Here is a 24,378-nt window from a genome sequence, read left to right as displayed (position 1 = left end):
GGACGTTTTTAAGAAGATGCTGGATAACCACTAGTCTAAAGTGGTGTAGGATTTCCTGCCTTGGCAGGGGGTTGGACTAGAAGACCTCCAAGGTCCCTTCCAACTCTGTTATTCTATTAATGGGAAAAACTTCACTGATCTACCAGCTTGGAGAAATGTGCACCAAATCAGGCATACACTGATTAATTTCATTCATTCATTCATTCGTTCGTTCGTTCATACCTTTTCATTTTGGCCTATAATTCCTACAAAAGAGGTTTAAGTTACAGAAATAGGCATTGTCAGCTGCCAGCTTGAGGAGGAGGTGAAGGAAGAGCCTAGGCCAGCTTTGGAACCTTTGGCTCTGATAAGGAAACAGCATCAGAGAGACAGGGAGAGCCCAGATGGAGAAGCAGCTGCCTTCAGGGCTTGAGCTGAGTGAGGGGGAGGAACAGATGGTGCCTATACCAGATGCGCTGAGAGGAAAAGAGAGGCGAGCAAAGGAAAACAGGCGGCTCTTGGAGGCGGGGGGGGGGGGGGAGGCAGAAGCAGATGACCCTGGCTGGGAAATAAATAGGAGGAGTTTAGGAATGGCCAACCGATTGTTTCTAGTATACAGCAAGCAATTCGGTTTTCTTGGCCTAAACCCAGGTTTGTTGGTACTAATTATGTTTGATTTTTTTTGTTTGCCCATGTGAATAAAAGACTGTTACTGCCTTCTTATAAAAAGGGGCTGTTTTACTTGTGAGTAAACATCTTATCACTACTTGCAAATGCTGGGTCAGAACAGCCCCATCCACAGGATACAGGCAGCACACAAAACCACCTTCCCTCCCGTGCGTGGAAAACCCTATCTCCATGGAACTGGTCCTTGGTGTTCAAACATTTTGGAGCTGCTGTTCTAGTCAAACCCGCTGCTCAAGTAGGAGACCCTATACCATTTCCGACAAGGGGCTATCCAGTCTCTTCTTAAAAACCTCCAGTGTTGGAGCATCTACAACTTCTGGTGGCAAGTCATTCCACTGATTAATTGTTCTCACTATCAGAAAATTTCTCCTTAATTCAAGGTTGGATCTCTCTTTGATTACTTTCTTGTCTTGCTTTGCCTTCTGGTGCTTTGGAAAATAAGTTGACCTCCTCTTCTTTGTGACACCCTTCAGATATTGGAATACTGCTATCATGTCCCCCCTAGTTCTTCTTTTCTCTAGAATAGGGGCGTCAAACCCGATTTCATTGAGGGCCACATAAGGGTTGTGTTTGACCTCGGGGTACCAGGGGACATAGCTGTGGTGAGCGTAGCCAGTTTGACATCACTCAAGGCTCCATTTTCGGCCGCAACGGCCTTCTTCAGCCCTCTGCCAGCTAAAATGGAGCTCGGGGAGTCCACACTCCATTTTCGCTGGCAGAGAGCTGAAGACCATTGTGGCTGAAAACGAAGCCCAGGCAGGTCACACGTAGCCTTCCCGAGCTTCATTTTTGCTGGCAGAGGCATCATGGGCTGATCCGTTGCTGTTTCTAGGGCAACCCTGCTGGCCAGATCTAAACATCCTGCAGGTTGGATCTGGCCCATAGGCCTTGAGTGTGACGCCCTTGCTATAGAATAAACCCAATTCCTGCAACCATTCTTTATATGCTTTTATTTCCATGCCTTTAATCATCTTAGTTGCTCGTCTTTGCAATTTTTTTATCACACTTTTTATCCACTTTCTCATGTAACGGGCTTTATGCACAAATGTTGACATTAATCGAGATATGTGAACTGGCAGTTTTCCTTGCATCCGGTTTTTAATCCTACAGACAAGGCCCGTTTGACCCCTTGCAAATCTCTGTTTTACGTATTGTTGATTCGAAAGGAGAGAACTTGCAAATAAAACCGAGTCTTCTCTTTTATGCAGGTTCTCGTTTTTTTTAAAGAGGTGGCCGTGCATTTTTCCGAGGAGGAGTGGTCTCGGCTAGATCCTGATCAAAAATCTCTGTACCGAGAAATCATGCTGGAGAACGCCAGAAATTTAGCCTTTCTAAGTAAGGATCTCCGCTCTTTGTTCTGATGGTTAGAAGAAATGATTGGGAAAATGCAACACTGTTTTTCATCTCCTTGGTGAGAGATTGATTCAATGGCACCAGATATCAATGTTATTATGTTGACTGCTAAAATCCCTCCCTGTTTCCACATTCAGCTATTATTTTTCTCCAGATAATGGCAGGTATTTCAAGACAAGCAGCAAAATTACAGGAAGTCCTCGATGTACGTCAGTTCATTTGGTGACCATTCAGTGTTACAACGGGACTGAACAAAATGGAATTATGACCATTAGTTACATTTACTAACGTTGCACCATCTCATGGTGGTCACGCGATTTACGTTCTGATGCTTGACAACTGGTTCCTCTTTAGGACGGTTGCTGGGTTACTTTTTGCGACTTTCTGGCAAACAAAGCCAACGGGGGGGAGCCAGATTCACTTGACAACCATGCTACTAATTTCACAAGTGTAAGGATTCGCTTAGCCACTGCGGCAAGAAAAGTAATAAAGCAGGGCAAAGCTCACCGCATTTCTCACTTAGCAACACGAATTTGGGGCTCAATTGTGGTCGTAAGTCGAGGACTACCTGTGGAGCTAGTTAGCATTGCTCCTTGTTGCTGTTGTCCCCCTTGTCCACCTCTAAAATAAATATTACAAACTTGTTTTCCCTGATCCCTCACTTCCTTAAACTGAATTCCAGTTCTGACATAATGGGAATCCATAAGTGGAATTATGGAACATCATCCCTCCCCAGAGATTAGAATGGCCCCCACTAATACTCTTCTAAAAGGCGCTGAAGACCTATTTCTGCCTGCGGGCCTGGGGAACCCAGAGCGGGATGGAGACCATTAAAAAGCTCATGTGAGGGGCTGTCGCCAGGGCAGGGGGTGATTTCATTATATTAATTTATGATAAGACTCTTTTATTAGTTTATTGTTTTTATATGAAGTTTTATATTCTGTAAGCCGCCTTGAGTGTCCCTGTGCAAATAGGCGGCAATATAAATTGCCTAAATAAATAAATATAAATTCAATAAATTAAAAAAAATCATTTATTGAACAAAATGGTGTAACAGTGCAAGTGACCTTGGGCCAGTCACACCCTCTTCGCCCAACTCACCTCACAGGGTTGTTGTGGGGGAAAAAAGGAGGAGGAGGAGGAGAAGGTTCTGTTGGATATGTTCGCCGCTTTTAGTTATTTGCAAAAATGAGAGGGGGACATATAAATAAATACATTGCTCCTTTATTGAAGCAAATGGATTTTTTTTTATTGTTTAGGGAACTCATAAAATAGAAGTAACCCACTTCTATCCTGCGCGGTTTTTTTCATATGAACCAGAGGTGGTATTCAGCAGGTTCTGACCAGTTCTGGAGAACTGGTAGCGGAAATTTTGAGTAGTTCAGAGAACCAGTAAATACCACCTCTGGCTGGCCCCGTCCCGATCTATTCTCTGCCTCCTGAGTACCAACTGATTGGGAGGAAATGGGGATTTTGCAGTAGCCTTCCCCTGCCATGCCCACCAAGCCACGCATACCAAGCCACGCCCACAGAACTGGTAGTAAAAAACATTTGAATCCCTCCACTGATATGAACGTTACAATAACCTGTCCCTCAAAGTCCAAATTTTGTAAGGCTTAGATCAGGGGTTCCAAATCCTCGAGTTGCGGCCCACTACCGGGCCATGGCCCGTTTGGAGCTGGGCTGAGCAAGTGGCAGGTGACCCTGCATGCGCACACAGCTCCACTTATGTGACGGGTGGGCAATTGCCCTAGCAGCTCCTCATGAGAAGCATTTGCGTGTGCGAGGTCACACACATGTACCTGCCATTCTCACTGAACCATCCGCACCAGGCCGCCAAGTCTGAAAGGCAAAACACTTTCCAAATATTGCAGAACCCTTGACAGAATTACACTAGGACATATTATTTCCTGTGCTGTGAATTCTTATTTTGCTTCCCCTACCTTGCCTCAATTTTCATTCGTTCGTTTTCTCTGAAGGAAATCACATTCAAGAAAACAAGGAAGCCGTCCAAACATTCGCAGATGAAGAGAGGAGAGCAGAGTTGGCAAATCCAACGGATACAAAAGAGCACGAAAGAAATCTGTCGGGAAACGACAGCAAGAGCAGTTCAAATTCTCCCTCTCCTGAAATTCAAGACTCTCTTCCCAAAGGAGATCCGAAAGACAAAATAAAAGTAGAAAGCGTAGAAAGCGTAGAAACCTCTGAAGAAGGCTTAGATTTATATGAAGCAAACACAGTTCGCTCGAAAGAAGAGACTCTGGGCCAAGAGGATGAAGAAAATTACAGCAATAGGACTACGATCCTTTCTGAACGAGGGAAAACCGATGTGAGAAATAAATTATATAAACAGAACGGAAAACCCTTCAATGAGAGAGGTTCCCTTGCTCCTAGGGAACGGATCAATTCAGGGGAAAAGCCATATAAATGCATGGAATGTGGAAAGAGTTTCAGCCAGCGCAGATATCTTACTTCCCATAAAATAATCCACACGGGGCAGAAACCATTTAAGTGCCCAGATTGCGGGAAGAGCTTTAACCACAAGGCTAACCTTAATTCCCATAGAATGAATCACACAGGAGAGAAACCATACAAATGTAACGAGTGTGGAAAGAATTTCACCCACAACTTTCAACTTACCTCCCATAAGAGGATACACACCGGGGAGAAACCGTACAAATGCATGGTGTGCGGAAAGCGTTTCAATCAACGCAGTAACCTTAATTCTCATAAAAAAATTCACACAGAAGAAAAACCACACAAGTGCACGGAGTGTGGAAAGGGATTTACTCAGAAGGGTAACCTTAAATCCCATAAAAGGATCCACGTTGGGGAGAAACCTCATAAATGCAAGAAGTGTGGAAAGGCATTCCATTAAAAATGGGTCCCTTAACTCAGCAGTCCCCAATTATTTACAGTTTTATGGCCCAGCCGGGGTAAGTGTATGTGAGGGGAACCGGCTTGCACTATCTTGTGCAAGTTGAGCTGCATGTGCGCGCTGGCTCACCACTCATACAAGTTGAGCTATGTATGCACATATGCCGGCCCACCCCTCACACCACCCAGTTCTGAACGGGCCAGAACCTGGTAGTGTGCTGCGGCCCAGGGATGGGACCCCTGCCTTCACTCTCCCCAAAATGATCCATATTGGGGAGAAGCTGTGTAAATTCTTGGAATATGGGAAGAAAATCCACAAAACTCATCAGTTCAGAGGTCCAGTGCTGGAGCTTTCGAAGTATCCACTTCCAGGACAATAAAGGGCCCAAAGAGATTTCCACCTGCCTACACCACCTTAGCCATTGGTGACTGAATCCAGAGACAACCACATTTACTGATGCTGAATCTGTTGCACCTGGAAAAGTTCTCAGGTCCTGGTCCTGGCCTTGGCTGAAGCCTTCCTCCTGAGCCAGATGGTGGACAGGACAGGTGGCAAGTGGGAGACCCCTCCTGGCAAACTCTAAATGGGATATTAAATAATAAAGAACCATTTGAATTCTTAAAGGGCTTCCTATCTTGGGGTTGTTGGATTTAATAAACAAATGTTTCAAGGCAAATTGTTCCAGTTTTAGTTCCATCCCAGGCAACATTTGGAGAAATTCTTCCGCTGTCGCTTTCCATTCTTGTCTGCTGCAATAAATGATTAGGCAGCTCCCCATTGGACACTGGGTCAGGGTTGCCTCTGTCCGAATCCTAGGAAAGACAGATCCTTGGCTCCATAGATTTAGACAAAAGTACTTTTTACTAGGAATGAACAGGAAAGCAAGAAATTGCAGGCAAGCTCTGAGGCAAAGTGGGCGAAAACAGAAACTTGAAACAAACTGTACAGCCCAACCCCCTTGTAGCTAGGCAACTAGAGGCTACTGCATATCAGAGCTAACAGAAATGGCCTTGGAGAGATAAGTGAAATCCAGGCCCTAGTTGCAAAGCTGCAGTGAAAAATTCTCCACTGATCCCTCCCTCCTTTTCTATGACAGTAAGCAGCAGACTAGCTGACGCAACCCCAAGGCCACAACCCACACTACCAGATCAGATATCCCAAACATAACAAAATAACAGAGTTAGAAGGCTTCTTGGAGATCTTCTAGTCCAACCCCCTGCTCAAGCAGGAGACCCTACACCCATGATGGTGAACCTATGGCATGCAGAGCCCTCTCTGTGGGCAGAGGTGGTATGCAGAGCCCTCTCTGTGGGCACACCAGCCATTGCCTCAGCCCAGCTCTACCGCACATGCATATGTGCCTCCCGCTGGCCAGCTGGTCTTCAGGTCTCTGCCCCACATGTTTGTGGGCCAGAGCAGGTTGCGTGCAGAGGATGTGCACATGCATGCATGGGGAACAGGGTGCATGTGTGGGGGGCACTTGCATTGCATTTTGGGGCCTCGTGACACCCCTGCGTCCCATTTTGGGCCTGGAAAGCCGCCCGCACCAACCTGGAAGCCACAAATGGGTGAGAGGGACGGGGTGCATGCAAGGGGGAGTCACACAGGCACGAGTGGGGATACTTTCGGTACTCGGTGTCTAAAAGGTTCCCCACCACTGATATAGGGCAGTGGTGGCTAACCTTTTTGTCATCACATGCCGAAACTGCGTGTACGTGCATGCCCAAACTGAAAGGTGCATACATAGCAGAGACCCAAAGTGGTAAGAACTTTTTTTACATGAGCTGTTTTGTCATTTGCAGGGAAACGGAAGCTCACGAAAGAAACATCACAGAGATCTCACCTGGGGCAAAGACGTGTGCCAACAGACAGGGCTCTGCGTGCTACCTCAGGCAGGTGTGCCATAGGTTCGCCATCACGGCCCTATACCATTTTAGACAAATGATTGTCCAATCTTCTTAAAAACCTCCATCTCTTGACTGAGCCACTGCTGGAAAGATTCACCTAAGATTTAAAGGGAACTTGCTCTATTTGAACAATCCCATTATGTTATATTCTTAACTTACCCTAAAGTTCCTATATGATGGATGGTTCTCTTTGTGTTCAAAATATTAAGCTTATCAAAGCTGTTATCTCTCCTGATTTTTCTCCTTTTCAAATTATTCCCCCGTTTAAACTCCCTAAAATTAGGCCCTTGCTGCTGAAGAAAGTTAGCACCCACCCCGCTTAGAAGAATGAAATATTTAGGAAATATTTAAAAGGCAGAATATTATATTTTCCCTAAAGGAGAAACATGTTTCTAAAGACAGAAATTCATAGATCTCTGCCCTCAGGTACAAACTAAGAGGCCAACTTTTACAAATGCAGATTTCATCATCCATTCAAGACTCAGCTCTCTGCTCCAAGTAGGAACTAAGGGGCCAACTTTTAGAAATGCAGATTTGGTCATCCATTCAAGACAGGATGAAACCCCAAGGAAGTCAGCACCTAGGTTTAATTACATTTGTTAAACAAGATTTAAAATCCCCAACTCATTGCCTGCCTTCCTCAGACAAACTACTTAAAATCAAATAACAAAACACACAAAACAAGCCTCTAAATTACCAAATGCTGCAGAATAAACTATTAAAAATCCATGTGCTCATTGAATCACAGGTGCTTGGTGGTTCTGCTTCACCATTAAACCATCCTTCCCATCAGCCTCCATGTTGCCAGTGTTTTTCTCCCCACTTGCAACTGAACTCAGATGAGCCCAGATTTCTTCCAACACAGCCCTTAAATTTCCCTACATTTGTATAATTCCTGAGCTAATTTTTTTGAAAAAGGGTGCTTCTTTAAATATGTATTTTCTCTCCTTGAGATCTGCTTAAGGTACAGAAGGATCTTGACAGCATTGAACATTGGGCGCTATCTAACAACATGAAATTCAATGGTGAAAAAAGTAAGGTTCTTCATTTAGGCAAGAAAAACCAAACGCACAGGTACAGTATATTTGGTACCTTGCTCAATTATAGTAACTGTGAGAGGGATCTTGGAGTCCTAGTAGACAACCATTTAAATAGGAGCCAGCCATGTGCTGCAGCTGCCAAATAAACCTACACAGCTCTAGGCCGCATAAACAGGAATAGAATCAAGATCACGTGAAGGGTTAATACCACTTTATAATGCCTTGGTAAGGCCACACTTGAAATACTGGGCTCAGTTTTGGTTGTCACAATATGAGAAAGATGTGGAGACTCTAGAAAGAGTGCAGAGAAGAAGAACAAAGATGATTAGGGAACTGGAGGCTAAAACATGAAGAACAGTTGCAGGAACTGAGTATGTCTAGAAGGACTAGGGGAGACGTGATAGCAGTGTTCCAATATCTCAGGGTCTGCCACAAAGAAGAGGGAGTGAAACTATTCTCCAAAGCACCTGAAGGCAGGACAAGAAGCAATGGGTGGAACTTAGAACTAAGGAGAAATTTCCTGACAATTAGAACAATGAATCAGTGGAACAACTTGCCTCCAGAAGTTGTGAATCCCCCAACACTGGATGTTTTAAAGAAAATGTTGGATAACCATTTGTCTTAAGTGGTGTAGGGTTTCCTGCCTAAGCAGGGGATTGGACTAGATGATCTTTAAGGTCCCTTCCAACTCTGCTATTCTATTCTGTTATTCAACTTTAAATATTTATCATTTTCTTCCAGGTTTTCACCCATTATCCACCTTTGGCTCTCCCTAACCTGGATGTGTGGTAGAGAAATATCTTTATGCTGTGTTTTTTAAACCTTTATATTTATTATATTGTTGTAGCGAGAATTTTCCCTTCAGACACTTTAGAAAGATGGTACTTTTCTGATGTTTCATGTCCAGTTGAATCTCAGTTTGTTTATTATTTATTACACTTATTAGTTTCCCATTTTACTGCAGGTTAACGGGTGACTTACAATTGTCAAAATTCTCTTTTTTACTCTCTCGCTTTCTAGATAGTCCTCAATTTACAACAGTGGGATGTGGCATCTGAAGGAAAGCAGATCATGAGAGTATATGGGGGTAGGGATTTTGCCTATACATTAATGAACAGTAGTCCTCAACTTACAACAGTTCATTTAGTGATGGTTCAAAAGTTACAATAGCACTGAGAAAAAGGACTTACGGCTGTTTTTCACACTTATCACCATTGCAGCATCCCCATGGTCACATGATCAAAATTCAAACTCTTGAAACTGTCTCATATTTATGACGGTTCCAACATCCCGGGGTCAAGTGATTCCCTTTTTGCGACCTTCTGACAGGCAAAGTCAATGGGGAAGCCAGATTCACTTAACAACTGTGTTGCTAACTTCACAACGGCAATGATTTGTTTAACAACTGTGGCAAGAAAGATCATAAAATGAGACACAACTTGTTTAACAAATGTTTAATTTAGCGACAAATTTTCAGGTTATAAATTTTAATCATGTGACCGTAGGAATGCTGCAAAGGTCATTAAGCGTGTAAAACCATCCTAAGTCTCATTTTTCAGTGCCATTGTAGCTTTGAATGGTCACTGAGTGAACTGTTGTAAGTCGAGGACTACCTGTATTCAGAGAGGAAGGCGTCAAGCTGTTTTCCAAGGCACCCGAAAGCCAGACAAGGAATAATGAACGGAAACTGATCAAGGAGAGATTCCAACTGGAAATAAGGAGAACTTTTCTGACAGTGAGAACAATCAACCAATGGAACAGAAGTTGCCTTCGGAACTTGTGGGAGCTTCATCACTGGAAGTTTTCAAGAAGAGACTGGACTGCCATCTGTCAGAATGGTGTAGGGCCTCCTGCTTGGGCAGGGTTGGGGGGGTTGGACTAGATGGCCTACAAGGTCCCTTCCAATGCCTGGAATGCACTACCTGACTCTGTTGTTACATCCTTCAAACCCCCATAACTTTAACCTTACACCGTCTACTATTGACCTCACCCCATTCCTTAGAGATCAGTAGGGGCGTGCATGTGCACCAGTGTGCCTAACATCCCTGTCCTACTGTCCCCATTTATTTGTAACCATTTCCTGTGTTCTTATTCATGTTTATTCTTATTTCTGTTATCTTGTATCTATGTACCTTAACCCACCCACCCCTCTCTGTCTCTGTCTCTATCTCTATATATCTATCTATTTCATCAAGCGGCACTCATGGGCCTCGGTTGAAGGGGCGGAGCAGGGGATCCCGGCTCACAGAAAGGCGGAAAGAGGCGGGGTTCACGAAACTCCGCCTTTGGGGAGGCGGGGCGGGGTTCCCGCCTGCTGCTACCACTGAACTGCTGGCAGTAAGAAGCAGGAGCGAGGGTCGCGATGGCGCCGCCGGGCTTCTCCCGGGAGCAGGTGGCGCGCGGTCTAGCCGAAGCGGAAGCGCTGCTGGCGGCGCACGTGTCGGAGCCGATCCGGTCCGGCCGGTGCTGGGCGGTGAACTTGGGCGAGCCGCCGGATCTGGAGCGCTTCTGCGCGGAGCTCAGCCAAGCCCGGCGAGGCAGGGCGGCTCTGCTAGCCGGGAACGCGCCTCTCTCCAGGGACGAGCAGGAGCGGCTGCAGGGGTTCCTGCAGCTGGAGATGGCTCTCCTACGCGCCATCCAAGCGTTGGGTCCGGCAGCAGCGCTGCGGGCGGCGCTACTGAAGGTGGCGGCGGGGCCGCTGGAGGGATCCAAGGGGTCACGTTTGCCCGGGGACGCCGCGGTCGTCTTGCAGCTTGCCCTGGAGGCACTGCTGGAGAAGCGGCCGCGGGAAGCGCTCTGGGCGCTGGAGTGGATGCTGCGGGAGGAAGGGCGAGCCCGGCCGTGGCGGCGGGTGCAAAACCTGATCCAAGCCTTGAAGGAGGAACGCTGGGCCGAGCGAGGGGACGAGCTGCCTTTGCAGGAGCTGCGCCCGCTGCTGGAGAAGGCGCTGCGCCTGGCGCGCAAGGAGCGGGGCCGGCCTGCTGTGGATCTGGAGGAAAATCTCTTCCTAAATATCTCCCTGGAGGAGGCAGAGCGTCATCAGGAGCCGCTTGAGTCAGGAAAGAAAGTGCAGGTAGCTCTCGACTTAGGATCACCATGGAGGCCAAGGTTTCTTGTCGCTAAGCCAGACGTTTGTTGAGTGAGTTTTGGTTAAGCAAGACATTTGTTGAAAGTGAGTGAGTGGTCCCGTTTTACGACCTTTCTTGCCGCAGTTGGGAAGCAAATCACTGTAAAGGTAACCCTCAACTTACAACCACCATGGAGGCTAAGGTTTCCATCGTTAAGTGAGACGTTTGTTGAGTGAGTTTTGGTTATACAAGATGTTTGTTGAGTGAGTTTTATCCCATTTTATGACCTTTGGGAAGTGAATCACTGTGCAGTTAGTCCTCAACTTATGACCACAATTGAGCCCAATATTTCTGTTGTTAAGTGAGTCATTCCTGAAGGGGGGGGTTGCTCCATGTTACGATATTGCTTGCCACAGTGGTTAAGTGAATCAACTGCAAGTTGACAAGTTGGTAATATGCTTGTTAAATGAAATGCATGAGCCAGGGATGCTGCAATGGTCATAAATATGAACCAGTTGCCAAGCATCTGAATTGTGATCACATTATTGAGGGGATGCTGCAAAGTGCCATCGTAATTCACTAAATGAAAGGACTACCTGTATCCACCGACTAATGCTTTTCCTTCAGCCAAAGGAACTGCATGGGCTGCCGGCAGAGACGGACCTCCCCTTTATGAATGATGCCCCATGGAGGAATGTGAAGGATCTTCAGGATGCCCTGCGGGAAACGACCAGGAGGAAGATGGGTGTTCAATCATCCAGCTGGTGGGACCAGGGACCCCGGAAGATGTGCAGCCATCTCCACCAACTTTGCCGCCAGTGGTTGCAGCCGGAAAAACACACAAAGGGACAGATGTTGGACCTGGTGATCCTGGAGCAGTTCCTGGCTCTTCTGCCCCCAGAGATGGAGAGCTGGGTGCGGGAATGTGGAGCAGAGACCAGCTCCCAGGCAGTGGCCTTGGCTGAAGGATTTCTCCTGAGCCAGGCAGAAGAGCAGAAGAAGCAGGGGGAGATGCAGGTGAGAAATCATCACCTGGCAAGTCAGAAATGGAAGTGGAATTTTTACAGGCTCCTTAACAGGTTTGTGAAAATACTTAGGAGATGTTGAACTCTGAGTCAATCAGAATAGAGCTGGAAGGAACCTTGGAGACCTTCTAGTCTAGCTCTCTGCCCAATCAGGAGACCCCATCCCATTTCAGACCAGTAACTGTCCAGTCTCTTCTTAAAAGCCTCCAGTGATGAAGCACCTAGAACTTCTCGGTTCTACCACAAAACCGTAGACGACAAAATCGCGGTCGACGAAAGCGCGTATGTGACGTCATCACAGCGCGACGAAAAAGATCGAAAAATGTAAAAATAAAGCTAAAACCTTCCCCTAAGCCCCCCCAAACCTAACCCTAAACCTAACCCTTAACCTAACTCTAAACCTAACCCTTAACGTAACAAAAAACCTAACGTTAACCCTTAACCTAACGCTAAACGTAACGCTAACGCTCTAACCCTAACCCTTAACCTAACCCTAACCCTTAACCTAACCCTTACCTTTATGTGAATCGGCTTGCTGTAATTTAATTTTTATTTCAATTTTTAGATCTTTTTCGTCGCGTTGTGATGACGTCACATACGCGATTTCGTCGACCGCGCTTTTGTGGAACGTGCTTTTGACGGGTCACGGAACTTCTCATGGCCAGCTGTCCCACTGGTTAATTGTCCTTGCTGTTAGGAAGTTTCTCCTTAATTACAGGTTGTTTCTCTCCTTGATTAGTTTCCATCCTTGTTTCTTGTCCTGCCTTCAGTTGACTCCCTCCTCGTTGTGGCAACCTCTCAAATACTGCTATCATGTTCACCCTTTTGTCCTTTTGTCTCTAGACTAGCCAAACCCAAATCCTGCAGCTTTCATGCCTTTAATCATTTTATTTGCCCTTTGCATTTTTTCCAAAATCTCAACATTTTTTTTTGTAATGTGACCAAAACTGTCTGAAGTCATCTCCGTGGTAATGTGGCCAGAGTGATTAAACACTGAAGGTGTACGGAACACTGTTACCTGCCCACCAAAGGTGGCTTCAGTTTGTCTACTTCCATTTTTACATGCTTTCAAACTGCTAGGTTGGCAGAAGCTGGGACAAGTAACAGGAGCTCACTCCGTTACACGGCACTAAGGATTCGAACCACCAAACTGCCAACTTTTCTGATCGACAAACTCAGCCACTGAGCCACCGTATATAAAGCCACTTTATAAAGTGGCACTAATACTTCACGTGATTTTGATTCTATGCCTCTGTTTATACAACCAAGGATTGTATTAGGTTGTTTTGGCTGCTGCCACACACTGCTGGCTCATATTTTTGAGCTGGCAGTAAGAATATGCTCCTTGTTCATAAATTCTCTTACTTGTATTTTTTTTCCTGGTCTATCAGTTGCAAAGACTCAACTTGAAGTCTGAGAATCCAGAGGAAAGAAGGGATTGGCCCGATCATTCCGGGGACCCGCTCTTCAGTGGGATCTTCCATGAAGATCCAAGTCAGAGCACCTTATCAGGTAAGAAGGTTCGTTGGAAAGAAGGGATTTTTTCCCTGATTCTCTGGGCCCTGTTTTGTATAATACTCGCCAAAATTTATTAACTATGTTTCCAAAAATTCTGCTTATGTCATTTTTTCCTCACAGGGCATGGAAAATCTGCATTCATTGGTTCTTCTGTTTCTAGTGCAGTTGAAGAGCCACTTGAACACCGAACTCAGGTAGGAGAGGAAACGTCAGTTAAGATATAAGCTTCAGTTGGAGGTCTCGTTCAATTGACTACATATGATATTGGCTCAGTGTCATCTAAATATTGGTGGCATCCAAAAAAAATTTAAGAGCTGTCCTTGCACTCTTCTGAAGGGCAAAATTGATCCATTAGGACCCCTAGTCCATTGGCTAAAATGTTATGGAAGGGCCCATCAGTGCATTCTGCTGCAAATGTCCAGATTAGAAGCTGTGATTATGTTAGTTAGTGTCTGACCCATTGCAACCCCATGGACAATGTTCCTTCAGGCCTTCCTGTCCTCTACCGTCCCCCAGAGTTCATTTAAGCTCACGCTGACTGCTTCAGTGACTCCATCCAGCCACCTCATTCTCCGTCGTCCCCTACTTCTTTTGTCCTCAATTTTTCCCAACATTAGGCTCTTCTCTAGTGAGTCCTTCCTTCTCATTTGGTGGCCAAAGTATTTTGAGTTTCATCTGGCCTTCTAAAGAACAGTCAGGTTTGATCTCCTCTAGGACTCACCGGTTTGATTGCCTTGGAGACCAAGGGACTCACAGGAGTCTTCTCCGGCTCTGTTTTTTAGTATGCTCTCTAGATTTGCCATAGCTTTCCTCCTCAGGAGCAAGCATCTTTTAATTTCTTGACAAGCTCTGATAGTCCTAGCTGATTTGTTGAGGAAAGATGTCTATGGAGATTCTCATCCAAAAGAATGGTTGTCCCAAAGAGTCATGGTTGTCCCAAAGATACTTTTTCAAGAGGCAACTGGACTTTCTGTTGCAATAAATCAATGGCCTTTTCCTTGAAACCGTTGGTGGGGTCTTTTTCCAGAATCTCATATGTAGCCGTGTCCTTCAGAAGATTGTTCAGCTAGGTCCTAGGCCTTGTAGCCATCTATGTTCAGGATAACTGTGCATCTTCCTTTATCAGCATGGCAGGAGGGTGATGTTTGGGTCTCTTCCTTGAGATGTCACTACTCTCCTTTCTTGAATGGTGAGATTGGAAGCCGGTGTTTTGACCCTGGTGAGGGCTGCATCTACCTTCCTCCTTAATTATTCTGATTCTGGTTCTGCTAGTTTATTGCTCCTGATGGCTGACTTTGTGGCTGTGAGGAGCTGTACAATTGGTACCTGTTCTGGTGTTACTAAAAAATTTGGTCCTTTCACCAAAACATTATTTTCTGTTTGGGTAAGCTGTCTGTCAGACAGTTGTAGAATAGCATAGCATAGAATTCTTTATTGGCCAAGTGTGATTGGACACACAAGGAATTTGTCTTTGGTGCATATGCTCTCAGTGTACATAAGGAGAATGAAATACATTCTCCATACACAACACTTAGTGATAGTCAAGGTTACTAATAAGTTATCAAATCATATTAGTAAACAAATAAAACAATATACATTGAAAGATACAAGCACTATGGATATAGTCATAAGTGTGAAGATATAGATACTAGGAAGAGAAGAATAATAGTAATACATTCTTAGTAAATTATTGACAGAGTTGTGGGAATTAGTTGTTAAGCAGAGTGATGGCATTTGGGGAAAAACTGTTCTTGTGTCTACTTGTTCTGGTGTGCAGTGCCCTATAGCATCATTTTGAGGGCAGAAGTTGAAACAATTTATGTCCAGGATGAGAGAGGTCTGCGTATATTTTCACAGCCCTCTTTTTGACTCGTGCAGTATACAGGTCCTCAATGGAAAGCAGATTGGTAACAATTGTTTTTTCTGCAAGTCTAATTATCTCACCCATCTGTCAGCTTTCTGAGACATGTCCCTGACCATCTGGGTTGGTTTTTCTGTTTTGTGTGCTTTTTCCCTGTCTAAGCTGTAGGGTAGAAAAAATGCCTTTTTGTCGTTCTTTGTTCTTATTGTGTTGTGTTAGTTGTGCCTTCTTTATAAATTCTGTGACTAGAAAGTCCAGGTTGCCTCTTGAAAAAGTACATTTGGGACGTTAAGGAAAGATATTTCATTTGCCTTCAACATCTTCATCATCAAATTCTCTCCACATTAACATTTCCTCTTTTTTTATATCTCCTCCATTTAACTTCTGTTTCAATTAATCATTGATAAAATACATCCCACATCAGAAAATATTCTGTTTCTTCTTTATCCTTAATAATGAGTGTTAATGTGTCAATTTCTGCACATTCTAATATTTTCTTAATTATACTCTCATCTGACAATATCTCATCATTTTTCCATTATTGCACAAATACAATTCTAGCTGCAGTTAATACATGTAAAAATAGATATATAGCCTTTTTATCATATTTTTCTGGTAGATAACCAACAAAAACATCCCTTTTAAGTCAAGGCCTACCCGTAAACATCTCCAGATGTGGATGATTGCGAACTGAAGCCTAATTGAAACAGATCTAAAGAATCCACTTCCTCAGATAATTTGCTTCTTCTACCAATGTTACATCAGTCAAATGCTCTGAGCTCCAACAAGTTTTTTTTACATCAGATTTTTAACCCTGCAGAAGATTCCTGTTTAACCCACTACAAATCTTTGTTTTGAGATTCTTGAACCAAAAGGAGAGAATTTGCAAATGCAACTGGTTTGCTCATAGGAGTATGATTTTTTCCCCCAGGTTCTTGTCTCTTTAGAGGAGGTGGCTGTGTGTTTCTCTGAGGAGGAATGGTCTCGGTTAGATCCTGCTCAGAAAGCCCTGTACAGAGACGTCATGTTGGAAAACTCCAGAAATGTGGCCTTTTTGGGTAAGGCCCCCTTGCCCTGTCTTTTGATGCTTAGAAGAAATATTTTACTGATAGAGCCAGTCATTTTTCTTCTTTCAGTTAACAAACAACCTCACCTGTCTAGGTAAAGGAAGGAATCAGTCAATTTATGGGTAACACGTTGATTTAATGGCACTCCCTGTTTTGACTTTAAACTCCAGATAGACTTTGATGACAACTGAGCCTAAAACTTCCATTCCTAAGCAAGACAATTAATTTTGCCTCATTTTACGACCTTTCTAGCCACTGTTACTGTGAATCATTGCAGTTTTTAAGTTAGTAACATGGTTGTTAAGTGAATCCGGCTTCCCCATTGACTTTTCTTGTCAGAAGGTCACAAAAAGGGATCTGTGATCCCCAGACACTGCAACCATCATAAATACATGCTAGTTGCCAAGCGTCTGAATTATGATCATGTGATCACAGGGATGCCGTAATAGTTGTGTGAAAAACAGTAATAAGCCAGCATCGAGGATGCAGCTGTAGAGGTGGTTGACAGTATTAAATATCTGGGTGGGGAGACAAATAACTAACAATCTGAGTTGGTCTCTCCAGACCAAATTAGTGAAGCATGCAAACCAGCATTTGCATTTCCTGTGTCAGATAAGGAGAGTGCATCTTTCTCCTTCTGTCCTGGCCACTTTTTACAGAGGCATGTTTGAGAGCATTTTAGTACACTGCATCACTATTTGGTTTCGTTGCAGCAGTACCTCAGATAGAAAGTCCATACAGAGAATGGTGAGGACAGTCGAGAAGATTATAGGAAGCTTGCTTCCCATTACTCAGGATACTGCTTATAAGCGCTTTGTGCTTAGAGCTCATAGCATCGTTAGAGACCTCACACATTCACTTTATGGTCTGTTTCTGTTGCTCCTCTCTGGGAGGAGGGTTCAAAGTATTTTTAGCAGGAATACCACATTCTATAACAGCTTTGTTCCCTTTGCCATCCCGCCTGGTAAACTCACATTCATTTTTCTTGCCATAAATATGTACCGTATTTTTCGCACTATAAGATGCATCGGGCCTTAAGACGCACCTAGGTTTAGAGGAGGAAAACAAGACAATTTTTTTTCTCTCTGCACATTCCATTTTCGGCCTCCCTTGCCCCCAGAAGCACTGCAGGCCAAATGCGGGCCTGATTTTGGCCTCCCAAACCTTCCGTGTGTCCCGTTTTCAGCCTCCCTGGTCCCCAGAAGCACTCTGCAGGCCACAACTGGGCCTGTCTTTGGCCTCCAGAGGCTTCTTCAGATCCTGTTTTTGTCCTCCCTGGCATCCAGAAGCACTCTGCAGGCCAAAAACAGGATCTGTGGAGGCCAAAAACAGGCCCACATTCACTCTATAAGATGCACAGACATTTCCACCCACATTTATTTGGGGGGGGGGGGGTGCATCTTATAGTGTGAAAAATATGGTATACATCCGAACTAGACTCTGCTGTTTCTCTGTGTAATATTACATATGTGGGTATATACATAATTTTGAATTTATTTATTTGTTTATTTGTTTATTTTGTCATGTTTATGTAGCATAATATTGAAGGCGGTGACTCTTTAAGAGCTGTATGCAATGAAATTTCATTTTTAATGTATGCCAGTTAGTGTACATTCAAAGTGACTATAAAGTTATTCTATTCTGTCCTGTCCTGTCCTATCCTATCCTACTCTACTCGTCATTTTTTAGTGCTGTGGTAACTTCAAATGGTCACTAAACAAATGGTTGTAAGTTGAGGACTGCCTATATATTCCTTTTTCCTGGTTAATAGGCGTTTCAAGTTACGCAAACAAATTAGACCATTTAGCACATCTCCTTGCTTTCATTCTCCCCCTTTTTCACCTCTACTATAACTACTACAAGCTTCTTTCCCAATTCCTTATTTCCTTAAATGGAAGTCCCTCTTCCATTTAAGTAATAAATAAATTCAGCACATTTATTGAGACCAACAGAGCAGATGTGGCCCTTTACTTAAAAAAATAGATTTTGTGAGTTTAAGAAGCTCATAAAATAGAAGTGGTCCATTTCATACTGTGCAGTTTTACAGGTAATCCTCGACTTACAACAGTTCATTTAGTGACCGGTGGAAGTTACAGTGGCACTGAAAAATGTGATTTATGACCATTTTTCATACTTATGACTGTCCTAGCTTCCTCATGGTCCCGTGATTGACAACTCACATTTTTTTTACATATGTTTTTTTTTCTTTTTAACTGTAAGTAGCTACATTTTCAATATCCATATTGACAGTGTGTTGTCTGATTACAATTACTTTCAGCAAATCTTCATCCTGTTTGTAATAATATTCTTCAGTAATAGTCCTGTAATAACAATGCTTTCTTGTCATAAAATTAATACATATTCATTATTAATACTAATCAAAGTTAATAACAATGTAATCAGCCCTCATAATAAAACTAATCCTTCTCTTGTGGTTTTAAAGGTTCTAACAAGTTTCTATTGTTTAACCATAGATAAAACGAATCCCATATTTCAAAATATTCAGTGTCTTCCTTCTCCTTAATTTCAAGTGTTAACAGTTAATCTGTTCATTTCTGCTCATTCTAATATCTTTTTTATTATCTTCTCTTCTGTAGGGATCTCCTCACCCTTTCAATATTGTGCAAATACAATTCTGGCTGCTGTTAACACATGTAATATTAAATACATATTCCCTTTACCATATTTTTCTAGTATGATACTCAACAAGAATATTTCTGGTTTTAGATCTATATGTTCCTTTATCATTTTTTTCTATCTGTATGTATTTTTGTCCAATACATTTTTGACTTTGGGCACATCCACCACATATGGTAGTATGACCCTGTAATCTGGTTACACTTCCAACATTTAACGGACATATATTTGAATATCTTGGCTAATCTAGCCAGTGGAAAATGCCATCTATAAAACATTTTATATATGTTTTGCTTATATTTTGTAGACATTATTAATTTATAGTTTCTATCCCACAATTTTTGCCATTTATCTAATTCTATAGAGCAGTGGCGGCGAACCTATGGCATGCGTGCCAGAGGTGGTACACAGAGCCCTCTCTGCGGGCACGCATCGCCGCGCCAAGTTGCTTTCTGGCCAAAAGCAGACTTCCCACTTACAAAATGGGAGGGAAAAAATGGACTACTTGACTGCCGTCACCGATCTCCCGGACCACGTGGCCCAGGCCCAGCTGCTCCCGGACTTCACCCGCTTTGCCGTTGCCGATCTCCTGGACCACATGGCCCAGGCCCAGCTGCTCCCGGACTATGGCCACTGCTCCTGGACCATGGCTACTGCTCCTGGGCCTCGCCCCCTTGCCTGCCATCGCTGATTGGGCCCAGCTGCTCCTGCTGTCGCCGATTGGGCCCAGCTGTTCCTGCTGTCACTGATCGAGCTCAGCTGCTCCCAGACCTCACCCACTTTGCTGTCGCCAATGTCCCGAACAATGTGGCCCAGGCCCAGTTGCTCCTGGATCTCGCCTGCTGCTCCCAGACCTCACCCACTACTCCCAGACCTCGTCCACTGTTCCCAGACCTCGCCCGCTGCTCCCAGATCTCATCTACTGCTCCCAGACCTCACCCGCTTCCCTTCCATCACCCAGCTGCTCCTGCTTTCACTGATCGGGCCCAGCTGTTCCCGGACCTTGCCCGCTTCCCTGCCATCGCTGAAATTGCTTACAGGGTAAGTACAGGGACTGTGTGACTGTGGCTAGTCAGTGGAACATTGCCCCCTTGGGCTGGTGGTCAGCAAATTCAAATGGAACCCTAGCTGAGAATCATTGCCATAGATTGTTGATTCAGGGAATATCAATTTTGTTAGTGTTAACTAATAGTGTTAGCTATTTTTAGTATGGGGGAGATTTGTCCTGGATGCTTCATTTTTTTTAAAATTTTGTGTTTTTGTAGACTCCAAGTCTTGAATACCCAGAAATGAGCGCAGCAAAAAAAGCAAAAACAGGTAGTGGAAGATCATTCCGAGGGGCCTGGACAGAGTCATTTGGAATGATTGAACACAATGGGAAAGCGTTATGTACTTTGTGCAAAGAAAGTGTTGTGTGTCGTACATCAAGTGTCAAGCGGCACTTTAACACCAACCACAAAAGTGTTGCCGAACTTGGTGCAACTGAAAGAAAAGAGTTTCTTGAAGGGAAATTGAGGAACTATCATTCGCAGTCTCCTAGTTTTTCTGACTTTCTTTCTAAAAAAAATCATCTGACAGCTGCCAGTTTTCAAATTTCACTGTGCATAGCAAAACATGGTAAGACCCTCTCTGATGGAGATATTATCAAGACGGCCATGTTGTCTAAGTGTAATTCCCTTTTTCATGATTTCCCAAACAGGGATAAAATTGTTAAACGCATCTCTGAGGTGCCACTTAGCAGGAATACTGTTAAAGATCGAGTCCAGCGCATGGCAAGTGATGTTAGTCAGCAGCTCACCACTGACTTACAAAAGGCAGCCTGTTACTCCATGTGCTTGGATGAAAGTACAGATGTAAATAATCATGCAAGGCTAGTAATAATTTTGCGTTATGCTGTTGGTGACATCATGAGAGAAGAGCTGGTGAAACTGGTGTCTTTGCCTGAAAGAACACAAGGGATAGATATCTACAAAGCTGTGATGGAGGCTTTTCTGTCACAAGGCATAAGACCAGAAAAAGTGGTTTCAATTACTAGTGATGGGGCCCCTTCTATGGTGGGGGCAACATCTGGTTTCATACAGTTGTTTGTTAAAGAAATGAAGCATAAAGTCATTCAGTTCCATTGTATTATACATCAGGAAGCTCTTTGCGACAGGGAAAGCAGCAAAAGAATTGACGATGTCCTCAAAGATGTCACAAAAATGGTGAATTATATCATGTCTCATGGTCTGAATTTTCCACAGTTTCAAGTACTTCTTGAGGAGGTTCAGGCACAATATAATGGTTTGTTTATGCACAACAATATCCGGTGGCTGAGCAGAGGACGAGTCCTGGAGAGATTTGTAGCCTGCTTGGATGGAATTAGGCTGTTTATGAATGAAAAAGGGCGGGAATGTCCACAGCTCATTGATATGGCCTGGCTTACCAACCTCATGTTTTTTACAGATTTTACAGTACACTTCCATGTACTGAATGAGCAACTACAAGGTGTAGGGAAAACAGCAGAAAGGATGTTTTGTGATATCAAAACATTTGAAAGAAAACTGCAGGTTTTTGAAAGAGACCTTGAAAGTGGGCAGCTGAAATATTTTCCAAATCTAAAAATATATTTAGAAAATTCTACAACATTTGCAGACAATCCTACAAGCCATCAGGAAATCTACAAGGAATTTTCTAGCATTGTAGCAGCTGCAAAGGTGGGTTTTACTAACAGGTTTTTAGAGTTCCGTAAAATGGAGACAACCCTGTGTTTTCTTACTTCTCCAGATAAAGCCAAATTTGAAGAACTTGATCTTTCCTGCTTACACTGGTTAGATTTAGAAAATCTGGAAATGGAGCTATTGGAATTTCAAGAGAGCTCTATGTGGAAAAATAAATTCTGTGACCTGCGTGAAACACTTGAGAAGATGGAAAGGATGACACAGGACAGCATAGTTACTTCTGACACAGTCAGTTCTGAAAATGAAATTCTTAAAGTGTGGAATTCTCTGCCAAATAATTTTAACTCAATGAAAACACTTGGGATTGCTTTCCTTACCTTGTTTGGGTCATCTTATGCTTGTGAGCAGCTGTTTTCAGCTTTGAATTATATCAAACCTGACGCCAGAAACAAACTAACAGATGACCTGGCTGCTGCATGTATGGCTCTCAAACTTACAAAGTATGAGCCAAGGTTAGAAAAATTATCAGCATGCATACAACAGCAAAAGTCACATTAATCAAAAGCATGACAAATGCAAACTTTTACCTTTTGATAAAAAGTTGTTTGTATCATTGAAAGCTGTTATTGTGGGTTTTTTAAAATAAATAAAATAAGTGGGGTTTGAGTTGCAGTTTGGGCACTCGGTCTCTAAAAGATTTGCCATCACTGGACTAGTGTCTAAACTTATAGATGTTGGGCTTCCTTATTCAATCTGCCTGTCAGATTAGGTAATCATATCTCTTCAATTCTTATTCTTAACACTGGTACACCACAGGGTTGCGTGTTGTGTCCCTTATTCTATACCAGTAATGGCTAACCTTTTTGTTGTCGTGTGCCAAAAGCACATGTACACACCCATAATGCAATGCATGCACAACCCCCTGTGTGCCCTGCCCCCCTGTGCATGCATGCAAAAGCCCCCAAGCCCTACGCACATGAATCCCCCGCACATGCGTGTGTCTCGAGCTTGCAGAGAGGGCTCTGCATGCCACCTGTGGCACGCCATAGGTTCACCATCACGGCACTAGTCTATGTGATAGAATTGTGTTAAATGCAGAGTTAAAATCTACAAAAAGCATCCTCACATACCCCACCCCTCTTGTCCAAATGAGTCATAGCAATGTGAAGTGTAGTGGCTATGGCATCCTCTGTAGATCTATTTGTTCTTTATGCAAACTGATGTTTATCAAATGTATGTGGAAGACCAGAAATGTGCCAGCAGACCAATTTCTCAAAGCACTCCAGGATGATAGGAGTGGGTGCCGCTGGTCTGTAGTTGTTGAGGTTATTGATAGGGAACTTCTTTGGCAGCGGAACAATGATGGAAGCCTTCAAACACAATGGACTAGTGAACTGAGGTAAAGACTGATTGAAGATCCTAGTAAAGACTCCAGCCAACTGATCAGCACAGTCTTTAAGCATTTGGCCAGAGATACCATCAGGACCAGTAGCCTTTCTAGAGTCCACAGCTCTCAAAATGCTCCTCACCTCCTGTTCCTCCACCATGAGGTGGGGGTTACAATGGGCTGGTGGCTGTATTTTAGCTGTGTTTGATGTCTCCACTTCAAAGTGAGCAAAGAAATAATTCAGCTCCTCTGCTAATGAAGCGTCCCCCTCAGCAGGGATGACATTGGTCAGTTGGTGGTGGGTAATTTGTTGAATCCCTTGCCACACCTGCCTCATGTTATTACTATCAGATTGATATATCGCTGTATTCCACCCCCTCAAGGTACCCTTTTTAACCAGTAGATCTCTTCTCCCACTTTCCCCCACCCCTTTAAGTTATCAATCAAGTTCACTGTTCTTTAACTTTAACTTTAGTTTTGAATTAAACACAGTCTGTCTAAATTATCCAATCCATTTCTTCAGTGTTCTTTTTAATTCCGTTATTTTTCTTGTAGCGAATAGTATTTCCACAAGGCCCACAAAATTCTCAATAAATATAAGTCACCTGTCTAGCAGATCTAAGAACCATCCACTTAGCTTCAAGATAAATCCAAGTTTCACACTGCTTAGCATATTTATAATTCAGAAAGTCTCAGTCACAGATTTCTATAGTTTTCTGAGTCCAACCAATTGAGCTTATCAGTTTAGTTTTAAGCAAACCCAAATAATTTGCTTTTCACAAAACAAATCCAAGGTCTTTGCCCAGATTCCACCAGTAGATGGCGTCCTTACTTTATTTCTCCACTATCATCCAAGGTTCACTTCAAAAACTTCCATGTACCCAATGTTAATTTTTTCAAAATTTCAGTACTCAGGAAAGTATCTTAAATATATTTCTAAAAATCCACAGCCAGCCAAAGTTCCAACCATTTAAAGCTCTATTTCTTAAAAACGTTTACTTGTTTAATGGGGTCTGTCAGCAACTCCTGAGTTCAGCTGCTGCTGTTTCTTGAGGAGTGAGTGAAAAACCACCACCTCTCTTTTAGAGTCTCATTTCAAAATAAAAGATTGATTCTGGGGCAAATTCCTCAACAGAAGTTGGAAAATTGAAAGTGTCTCACCCAGATCCAAGCACACTGTTATTCCTTTGTCTCTTTTATTGCTCTTTCATTGGAGCTGTCACAGACTTGGTCCAGCCAGTTTAATAGCCACCTTCCACCTCCCCACCCAAGGTGGCTTAGATCCAGTTACGTCCAATATGATCCCCCTGG

At 43.5% G+C, this 24,378-nt stretch overlaps 2 protein-coding genes across 2 annotated transcripts in view; both read left to right on the top strand.

Annotated features, from left to right (window-relative positions):
• The window catches only part of LOC116502537, a 46,200-nt gene that overhangs the window by 9,858 nt on the left and 11,964 nt on the right, over positions 1 to 24,378 (top strand). The window contains exons 4-12 of the mRNA XM_032208417.1: positions 1,875 to 2,001; positions 3,999 to 4,895; positions 5,086 to 5,254; positions 10,422 to 10,917; positions 13,329 to 13,449; positions 13,576 to 13,649; positions 16,248 to 16,374; positions 19,982 to 20,061; positions 20,286 to 21,968. Of these exons, the coding sequence (XP_032064308.1) occupies positions 1,875 to 2,001; positions 3,999 to 4,895; positions 5,086 to 5,254; positions 10,422 to 10,917; positions 13,329 to 13,449; positions 13,576 to 13,649; positions 16,248 to 16,374; positions 19,982 to 20,061; positions 20,286 to 21,968 (3,774 nt within the window). The remainder of the gene's footprint in view (positions 1 to 1,874; positions 2,002 to 3,998; positions 4,896 to 5,085; positions 5,255 to 10,421; positions 10,918 to 13,328; positions 13,450 to 13,575; positions 13,650 to 16,247; positions 16,375 to 19,981; positions 20,062 to 20,285; positions 21,969 to 24,378) is intronic.
• Positions 10,115 to 22,563, top strand: LOC116503083. The gene is made up of 7 exons (XM_032209244.1): positions 10,115 to 10,917; positions 11,540 to 11,929; positions 13,329 to 13,449; positions 13,576 to 13,649; positions 16,248 to 16,374; positions 19,385 to 20,061; positions 20,286 to 22,563. The coding sequence occupies exons 1-7, from the start codon at positions 10,207 to 10,209 to the stop codon at positions 22,236 to 22,238; spliced, it is 4,053 nt and encodes a 1,350-aa protein (XP_032065135.1). The 5' UTR covers positions 10,115 to 10,206; the 3' UTR covers positions 22,239 to 22,563.

The sequence above is a fragment of the Thamnophis elegans genome, chromosome 2 (genome assembly GCF_009769535.1).
Source record: "Thamnophis elegans isolate rThaEle1 chromosome 2, rThaEle1.pri, whole genome shotgun sequence".
Lineage (NCBI taxonomy): Eukaryota > Metazoa > Chordata > Lepidosauria > Squamata > Colubridae > Thamnophis > Thamnophis elegans.
This window is presented reverse-complemented; position numbering and strand designations above follow the sequence as displayed.